The 10,325-nt window shown below is 32.3% G+C and overlaps 1 protein-coding gene across 4 annotated transcripts; it reads left to right on the top strand.

The window, feature by feature from the left end:
• Positions 1 to 3,222: 3,222 nt before the first annotated feature.
• Positions 3,223 to 9,540, top strand: LOC115700577 (choline/ethanolaminephosphotransferase 1). Of its 4 annotated transcripts, none has more exons than XM_030628164.2 (20): positions 3,223 to 3,412; positions 3,739 to 3,906; positions 4,924 to 4,933; positions 5,057 to 5,107; positions 5,621 to 5,698; positions 6,299 to 6,374; positions 6,490 to 6,512; positions 6,606 to 6,706; positions 7,004 to 7,098; positions 7,243 to 7,311; positions 7,506 to 7,575; positions 7,750 to 7,813; positions 7,903 to 7,943; positions 8,046 to 8,130; positions 8,315 to 8,377; positions 8,565 to 8,623; positions 8,712 to 8,764; positions 8,959 to 9,031; positions 9,122 to 9,166; positions 9,289 to 9,540. In XM_030628164.2, exons 2-19 carry the CDS (start codon positions 3,770 to 3,772, stop codon positions 9,141 to 9,143), a joined length of 1,170 nt encoding a protein of 389 aa, XP_030484024.1. In that variant the 5' UTR covers positions 3,223 to 3,412; positions 3,739 to 3,769; the 3' UTR covers positions 9,144 to 9,166; positions 9,289 to 9,540. The 4 variants fall into 4 exon arrangements, with proteins under 4 accessions (XP_030484024.1, XP_030484023.1, XP_030484021.1 ...); XM_030628163.2 differs by having other exon boundaries at positions 3,735 to 3,906; XM_030628161.2 differs by having other exon boundaries at positions 3,224 to 3,412; positions 3,686 to 3,906.
• The last annotated feature ends 785 nt before the right edge of the window (positions 9,541 to 10,325 follow it).

Below are 10,325 nucleotides of genomic sequence, written 5' to 3'. Positions count from 1 at the left end.
AATATTGTCATTTATCATATTTATTAATTGAACCATACAAAGTATCATAATTAACAAATATGCCCCTAACAACTCTTTCTTTACAATTTCGCCCTTACTTAGTGAAAATTTCACAAATAGATATAGTCTAATTTGAGAATTATAATTGATTAATCAAAACCAATTACATGAGTCTTGCAAACAATATTATCTCAACTAGTGCGGGGACCATGGGTCTATATAACCGAGCTTCCAATAAGTAGATCAAGAATTTAGCACTAAAATTCACTAACTTATTCATTCTTCGTTGAATCCACGCATAGAACTTAGAATTGCACTCTCAGTATATAGAATGATCTATATGCTCCACCATATAGACGCATCATTAGTTATCCATTGTTATAATCCTAATTTGATCAATGATCCTCTATATGAATGATCTACACTGTAAAGGGATTAGATTACCGTAACACCCTACTATGTATTTTATCCTTAAAACACTTGACCATGTATAAATGATATTTCAGCTTATGTGAAATGAGTACTCCACCATTTATGTTCGTTTGGTCAAGCTCGAAGGAGATCATCCTTTGCTTACTATTCACCAGATAGAAGCTATAGATTCCATGTTTATGTTAGCGCTCCCACTCAATTGCACTACCGTGTTCCTAAAATGTACGTATCACCCTGACCTAAAAGTAGGCTTAACTAACAAATCAAAGAACACGAATAGCCTTTCAAGATTGAGCCTAATCATAACAGGATTAAGAACATTTGATCTAGGATCAACTTGGCGATATTGACTTGAATAGATTTTACGGTAAGTTTAATTAAATCTAAGTCAAAGTTCAATATCGGTCCCTTCCGATGCATACTCCATGCATCCAACCTGAGCTTTACTTTAACCAATGTTCTGGAAAGAACATAGCATTTCTCCAAATGCAAGTAAACTCTTGTTGTAGATTATCATATCAGTAAAACCCTGTGTCTGATAAATCTAGGAAACTTTATTCACATAGTCATGTTTACTTTTCAATGTGATGACAACACAATAAACAGGATCAAGTATGTGAAAAGGGTTTCAGATGAATTTATAAATCAAATAGACAAGCAATTGATAAAGTGAACCAAAACATACACAAATGAATGAAAAATACTTCTGTTTCTTTATTGATGTTGAATAAAATAGATTACATTGAAATGGAGTTTTATTTAGGGCATAAAACCCAACAAAGACTCATTAGTCCGTTACGCATCCTAGGCCCGCGAGCTTATAAGAGAATATGAACAAACAACTTGTACCATAAAGGTCGCGTACGTTGCTATATTTAGTAAATTGAATCGAAACTATTCTTTATTTATTCCATTTACGTTTTTCATGATTTATTGTTAATATTCAATGTAAAATGGTTTGATAATTAATTAAGTTCAATATAATCCAAAGGACACTTGCTTTGTATATAAATGAGTGATCCAACATGAATAAAGGAGAGAGAAATGTCTTTCAACAATGGACTAAGCAGACCGTGATCTAACTGAACCACTATAATTCCCTTATGTTCATTATATTTTCTAGTACGTCTGAGTGTCTTTTCTTTGAATACTCGTCATTCTAGGTTGAGTACTCGCGCATTTTAATTAATAACTATATTTAATTTTTATTCGTTGCTGTCAAAATTCCTCCAACAACATTTGACGCTGTCTGTGGGAAGAATTTTTACTATTGATTTCGGAGGAAAATCAAAATAGCTGGAAATCAGATGAATGAAAATAACAACACAAGTTCTTTCAATGTCGGAACAATGAATGTTCCACTTCCGGGCAACAGAGCGAATCCCGTTTGACACAATCAATGGCGGGGTAGGATGGACTACTGTCACTCACCTCAACTTGTTTCCAGAAGCCACCACTCATGCTGGGGAAACTTCAACACCAGCAGCCACCGTGGGACATTTCCCACCGATCACACCAGTCGTGGCGTTCGAAGGAATTATTCAACTAACTACGACCCAGTATACGACCTTACAGGAGCAAATGCGGGCCTTACAGGCCGAAGTTGATGGAAGGGTCAAAACCCGACGTCCACCTCGCGTACCTAATCCATGTTATGATAACCCCCAAGTAACAACTACTAGGCGACGAACCCCCAGGGTCAAATGCGGGCCTTATAATTTTTGAAGCATTAATGAAAAATATAATTTTCATTAAAAAAAATACAAATTCTATGAGAAAAAAATAATTATATGTGAGAATAAAAGTGAAAAATATAAATTTTATGGGGATAAATATAAAAATATGCAATGACAAAAATGAAAAAAATTTATTTTTATGAATATAAAATACCCAAAAAATTATATACAAAATTTATATAAATAAAAAATTGAGGGGGGGGGGGGGGGGGGGAAATGACCCCACATGCCCCCCTTCCCTCCGCCTCTGGTTGTTGCCATGCCAACAGTAGCACAAGCCAGTCCTGTCCTACCGGGAGGGATCGACTAAGAAAGCCTACTGCGGGCGTTGAGGATGATTGAGCAGCAGAGAAAGCCTATTTACAAATTCCATGGGACCTCGCCTTCAATGAAGATGAGCGACAAGCTTGACTCCCTAAAGGATTCAGGTTATCTGAATCGCTGAAATACAAAGGTGCTACTAATCCCATAAATTATTTAGATAAATTTAATACAATTATAGAAGTAAATCAGTTACCACAACTAGCGAAGTATCGTATACTCGCGGCAACCCTGAAGAATAACGCTCACGATTGGTTCAGCTAACTACTCGAAGCCTCCATATCAACTTGTTCATTATTTTAATTTCATATTTTAAATTATTTAGTTATAATTTTATTATTTCAAAAGTTAGGGTAATTTTTTTTAAGATATTTAAATTTTATATGCTTATTTGTATTAATATATATTTTTTAAATTTAGTATGATAATATATTTATAATTAATATATTAAATAATAATATATGATATTATAATTATAATATTTTTAACGAATAATATAATACTATATTATTAAAATATTTTTAAAAATAATGTGTTAGATAAAATTAAAAAAATATATATTATAGTATCATAGTTAAAAAATTAGTCTTAGCATTTCACTTTTTGAAAAAGCAAACCACGTTGAATAGTGATTTGTCCTGATATTTTTGGTAGCTGTGACCAAACGCCAGAGATTTTTTAACATATATTTGTCAGTTCTGTTCAATAATAGTTATTCATTTTCTTTTTATCAACTATTCCTTTTGATCTGAACTATTCCTTTTTTTTTTTTAATTAGGGGTTTGAAAATCGTTCGTTTCAAAAGAAATTCTTCATTTGCTTTGCCAACTTTTTATTTATTTTCGTTTGATTAATACGAATACAAATATACAATACCCACTCTCCTCTCATCCATCGCTCGATCTTCTCTACCATTCAAAGAGGTAAAGCTTTTTAATTTATATATATATATTTATATATATATACATTTTACTTTACTCGAATGTAGATCCATGTCCTCCATTACATATTTCATCATCTCTTCTGTCCGTTTAAGGTTTTCTATCAATATTGGTATTTATTAATTTTCTTAATTTTGAGACGTTTCTAGCATAGCCCAAATGCTCAAACTTGAATATATTCTATTATATTCTATACTATTTGAAAATGATTGCATTGCTGTTACATTAAATTATTTCAATCTGCTTATTGTGCAGGTGGTTTTGTTGAGACTTGAATTGGGTTCTTTTCTTTTTGTTTTCGAAGCTAGTTAAAGTTTTGGGTTTGGAAAAGAAGAAGGAATGAGGTATATTGGAGCACATGGTATAGCTGCACTGCACAAGCACAAGTACAGTGGTGTAGACAATTCGTTGCTAGCCAAATATGTCTTGCAACCCTTCTGGAGTCGCTTCGTTTTAATCTTTCCCCTTTGGATGCCGTAAGCTCTCTTTTCCTTTTTAAATAATAATAAATGAAACAAAATAATAATAAAGAGTATTCTGTTACTAATGCCTTTCCTGTTCTTAGTTTTTGGTATTCTTGCATGTTATACTTGACCAATTGGTATTTACTTATATGCGTGAGCTATGGGGCTTGTTGGGGCTATGTAACTTGTTTAATCCTTAGTTGCTGGTTGTAGTTTGGTCTAATTGTTTGCCTTTACCTTTGCCACTATGAACCAACTTTGCAAGATGTCAACAAAAGAAAGCAAGTGCCCCTGATTGGCATTGTTTTTGGAAATGAGAATATAGAACACCTTTTGTTGCTTGACAAAATCAAAAGGTGTTTGTGGTTAATGTTTTCTAATTAATTTTTTAGCTTTTCTATTTTTAATTTAAATTATTTAAATGAAAAATTAATAAATATATTAATATGGAGACAATTTTTAAAAGTTTGTAATCTGAAGAGGAAAGTGATGAAAAAAGAAAAAGAGAGAAAGAAAAATGAGAAAAGATAGAGAGAAAGTGATGTGAGAAACTATAAAGATAATTTTGTAAAGTGTTCTTAAAGTTTTCTGTTTTTTTTTTTTTCAGAAAATGGTTTTCTGTTACATTGCCAAGCCTCTAAACGTGAAGTGAAACATTTTGATTCTGTCTTCTTTAAAATTTGGATGTGGGATTCGGCCTTTTTTTTTTTTTTGATAATCCATTTTTTCGGAAGGTAATTCGAAAGTCCGTGGAATTCCTGTTTATAACTTAGCTGAAATAGTATGGTGTTTTTTTTTTCTTTATATAAATGTTCACTTATTTATGGTTGCAGATGCAGTTTATTGTCGACTTAGCGAATGGAATATCTTTAGTCATTCTAATTTTTAAATTACAACTAAGAGCTTTAGCTTTTTTTTATAAGTGTTTCACTAATTTCTCAATGTTAAATTTAGTTTGGTACATTATTATCTTTCTATTATATACTAACTTTTCCTTCCTGTACGCATGTTGGATTCTGGTTTCTTCAGTCCGAACGTGGTATGTCATAATATTCTCCGCTCTTAACATCTTTGTGCCTTTTTATAAACTCTTCTTTCTTGTAATATTCATCTGTGGCTATTTGCAAGTTTTCTAATGGGAAATGCTTTGTTTTTTGTCCAGATTACTCTAATAGGATTCATGTTCTTACTCACGTCTGCAATGCTTGGCATTGTAAGTGGAAGTTTCTCTATTAAATTTTTTCTCTATTCTCTTACAATGCTTATCTTATCTCACTTATGTTCATACTCATTCTTTAATTCTCGGCTCTACACTTTTCTTTATTTTCCCGCACCATTAAGACTGGAATCTGTTGGTAGTTTGGCACTTTAACTCTGTCTTGTGTGTACTTTCTTCAATGTATTCAAGGAATGTTTGGTTGCTGTATTTTGTGATGGATTTATACAGTATGGGATTGGGATTGGCAGAAACACAAATTCTGCTGGTACTTTAAGCTGTCTTGTGTGGGGTGTGGTGTTTTTTCTTCGAAGTATTCAAGAAATGCTTGGTCTTTGTATATTGTAATATAGGTTTATTCAGTGTGGGATAAGGATCGGCAAAAACATTTCTCTCCATACATACACTGACTAACACAAATGGTGCTATGTATTAAATGTAATAGAGACTTCATCTTTCCTCCTACTTCTTTGTGTTAATTTAATTTATATTTATATGTTTTATGTTCAGATTTATTCACCTCAGTTGGATTCACCTCCTCCAAGATGGGTTCATTTTGCCCATGGATTACTACTTTTCTTATATCAGGTTTGGTGGAATTTATTCAAGAAATATCAAATTGTCCACTGTATATTCATAACGTGTGATGATAATATGTACTTGAAGAAGGACACATTTTGCAGAAAGCTAGATAGCTTGATAATATAGTTAACACAGAATTGTATGGTCGTCATAATTTTTTTTTTTCTTTTCAAATATCTCATGTGTAGAATGTGTCACTAGCTTGAAAGTTAGATAGCTTGATAATGATATAGTTATCACTGAAGTGTATGTTCATCCTTCTTTTGTTGCATAGCACATTGTATATCCATCTTTTTTGGCTTAAAGAATTGTATATTCACTTTGATTTCCATAAATTATCATTTAGTATGTGTAGCATGTACCACCCTATTATTTGATGAATAGTTTTTATTTCCATCTTTTTTATTGTTAAATCATCTTTTTATCTCCAATGAAAATGCAATAATTTCCAGTCTATAGTGATAATTTTGTTTGCTTTACAGTCTAAAGACAATTTGATTAAATTTGGATCTTTTATGTTGTCTCTATTTCCTGGATTGTTTCACCGACACATATGTGAATATTCAAAACATCTTTTTAATGATTTCATTTGGTACGCATTGCAAGACCTTTGATGCTGTAGACGGGAAGCAAGCAAGGCGGACAAATTCATCAAGTCCATTGGGGGAACTTTTCGATCATGGTAATTTTTTGTTACAATCTCTCTCTCTCTAAGTATATCTTATTTATATTTTGTAGATGAATAATAACTGTTTAATGATTCATTAAACCTTTTCCTTGTATTATTTGTGTTGCAGGATGTGATGCACTTGCTTGTGCGGTATGTCTTTTGCGCAACTTGGCATTTTGCAGCTCTAAAATATAAACTTGCATTTGCTTACAATATTCTGTGCTGTTTTGTTAATGGCTGTAGCTTGAGGCAGTGGCTTTTGGTAGCACTTCCATGTGTGGAAGAGATACTTTCTGGTTCTGGGTGATCTCAGCTGTTCCATTTTATGGTGCTACATGGGAACAGTAAGTTATATAGTTTGACTCTTTGCTGTAATAAAAGCATTTAATTCTTCGCATATTTCTTGAGGAAATGAAGTAGGAATTGGTTAATTTAACCAGCTGAAAAGAATGTCATTTTGCGTTGTCCTTGGCTTGGAGCCTTGGAGACGGGGGACTTTGATCCTCTTTTATTAATGCATGCTTGTACTGTTTGAACAATTATTTATTTCTTTTTCATAAATTACCTTATTAGGACTAGTTTCATCGTTTTTTTATTAGTAAACTTTATTAATTGTTATGTTTGAAAATTTTCTGATCCAGTTACTTCACAAATACCCTTACTCTCCCCATTATTAATGGACCTACAGAGGGTCTCATGCTGATATACGTTGGTCATTTCTTCACAGCTATTGTGGGTAATGTCTTGACTCTTTGTGAGATTCTTATGCACATGCAATTCAATTTTGATTATATTTAAAGTTGGTATATATGTACCGTAGTTTTTTATCCCTATCCATATCTAGCATGAGTGGAAAATTTATTCATTCTTTGTTTGCCAGGTGCTGAATGGTGGGCTCAACAATTTGGCAAGTCTGTACCCTTTTTAAGTTGGGTTCCATTTATCAGTGGTAAGATTCTTGTATGTTGACAACCCAAAAATTTCTGTGTAACAAACCTTGCTGACTTTATACTTAATATCATTGCTCTTGCTTATGATACATGATTTTTTTTTTTCGGTATGGGCTTATGATACATGATTTTGGTACTGTTTTGCTGTGGCTTTTGACATGCTCTCACTTTATTTTTATTTTGTTTACCTCAGAAATCCCAACATCCAGACTTGTGTTGTTCTTCATGGTAGCCTTTGCTGTTATACCAACAATTGCATTCAAGTATGTATTTCTCTCTTAATATACTATTGAACTTTGCAGGACTCACTTAACAATTGCATTATATATATGTATATAATCTCTCTGCCTAATATGGCTTAGTTGATATTGGTATTGAGCTAATTAGATCTCAAAATGTGAAGAAAACCATAACTTGCGTTTCATTGTTTGATGCAGCGTGTACAATGTTTGTAAGGTGGTTCAAGCAAGGAAAGGAAGCTTGCTACTGGCGCTGGCAATGGTTATTTTATAATTATCTTGAACTTGCCTTGCTTCCCTGCTCACTTATGAATGAACTTGTCTCTTAACCATTTTTGAATTTTCTGTCAGCTTTATCCTTTTACTGTCCTTCTATTTGGAGTCCTTGCTTGGTAAATCTCAAACACCCGTAACCTCTTTTTCTCATTTCTTTAAAGATAGTTATGCATGTTGATTATTATTTCTTATTTTTTGCTTAAACTATATTCATGTAGGGATTATTTGTCTCCATCTGATATTATAAGGAGCTATCCACATTTAGTTGTACTTGGAACTGGACTTGCTTTCGGTTTCCTTGTGGTAAGATATCTTTTTCTCCGTGACCTTATCTTCTGATTTATCTCAATATATGTGTAATATTGTGTCAAACCTACATTATTGTTAGAAAAGAGTCCTTGCAAATTTATTCTATTATGTGATCTTTAGTTCTTATCAAATTTTCATCCTTCTTTTGGGCTGATGCAATCCTTTATGTGGCTGGCAGGGGAGATTGGTACTGGCTCATCTGTGTGACGAACCAAAGGGCTTGAAAACTGGAATGTGCATGGTATGTTGCAAGAATTCTGTGATTGTTTGTAAATTACTATTATGATAAACAAGGAGTAATCTTTCTGATTTTTTAAGGTTCAAATATAAGCTGACTCTTAATCCACTAAATCATATTAAAGTAAACCTTTTTGTGGATTCCGTTACGGAAGCCTGACTATTTTTGCTGACTTGAATATTTTCTGCAGTCACTATTGTATATCCCTATCGCCATTGCAAATGCGCTCACAGCCAGATTGAATGATGGGTATGTTGTAGTTTGCTTCTTTCATTTTGCTTTCTCTACATCTCTTACAATTCCTGATGACAAAGATTTTTTCCTTTCTTTCTTGCAGTGTTCCTTTCTTTGATGAAAGCTTGGTTCTTGTTGGATACTTCTTATTCACACGTATGGTGTTTATTATTATGCATATGCTACATTACTCTGTTTTCTAAACAATCTCTGAATTATGTCTTTGTGTGCAAGTCTTTACTGATTTGTAACTACTGCATCTATTTAGATGTATACTGTATATTTATACCAGATACCTTGTTCATTTTATTATATGTTTCACTGACAAATCCTTTATTTTCTGTACTCAGTTGTGCTCTATTTGCACTTTGCCACATCAGTAATTCATGAAATCACCACAGCCTTGGGAATTTGTTGCTTCAGGTGAGAGAATTTACTACATAAATTTAAGGAATAATAATAATAATTAAAAAAAAACTTTAGTTTTAATTATATTTCATTGTGATCTGACAGGATAACGAGGAAAGAAGCTTAAAGTCCGTTGATGTATTTTTCATGGTATCTTCTTAGTCTTATCTTATCCAAATCCAATAATGATGATTCTTAATGTGATCATTTACTTTTGCATGTCTTTTAGATTTTGATATTTACTTTTCTATATTGTTTTTTTCTCATTCCAGCCGGCAACCTTACATTATTGATACAACAAAAGCCAAGGTTTTGGCTATAATATTTCTGTGTAACAACACTGAGGACAGTTGTGTTATGTGATAGATTGTTTACTGTTGCCGAATAGAATTAGGCTACTACTTAGGCATTTTTTACTTTAATTTATTTAGTGTATGGTGTATTGATGTTATAATTGCCAATTGATGAGTTTCTTATTATATAAAAATGAAGAGAAAAATCAAGATATTTTAGACAATCTTCAAGGCTGCCTCAAGCAAATTGGTCTCTACTATCTGCATATTTTTGAAATTGTTATTTGTTTGTTTGTTTGCACTTGAATTTACTGGATAAATTTGTGTTTAATGTAATTATGTAACATGGTCATCTCATCACCTTTATTCGACCAAAATAAATTAATATTAATAGAGAAAAACATGGAAGGATTCTTTATTACTTGTATATTTAGCAACAAAAAAAAATGTATTCGTGTTATTATTTTTTTGGCAACGAAAATACTATTTTTTTTTTGAACATATATGATACAACATAAATAATTTTTTTTAATGGAATTCCTTCATAGTCTTGCTGAATAGCGTGAGAGGATTAACTTTAATCCACGTAACGCTAGCTTTGTATATCAAAGCTTGACTTGATTGGTTAACCCACCGGCGACCCTATTGGCCTTAAAGGGATACCAAAAATTCTATCAAATAACAATGAGCCCCTAAATTGATATAGCAAACCAATGATCTCCATCCATCCTCTTGTTGGGATAATTAGCCAGCTTTCGATAGCAAAATTTAAAATTTGCACTTGTACAAATTAAATGTTGATTGAAATGTAAAATAAATATTTAATTTAATTACATTGTTGACGTTGAAAATGGCCAATACCAGCTCGATAGATTAACGAGATAAATAATGAGCTTAATGAGCTTAAGTAAATAATTTAGAGAGACACAAAATAAATAGTAGTTTATTCTCCATGTCACGATAGTAATAGAGCTAAATTTACTTCGAGTTTATTTCTCACGAGAATTACAAGAAAT

Source organism: Cannabis sativa, chromosome 8, assembly GCF_029168945.1.
Source record: "Cannabis sativa cultivar Pink pepper isolate KNU-18-1 chromosome 8, ASM2916894v1, whole genome shotgun sequence".
Taxonomy (NCBI): domain Eukaryota; kingdom Viridiplantae; phylum Streptophyta; class Magnoliopsida; order Rosales; family Cannabaceae; genus Cannabis; species Cannabis sativa.
Note: the sequence above shows the minus strand (reverse complement) of the source record. Positions and strands in the feature narration are given on the sequence as shown.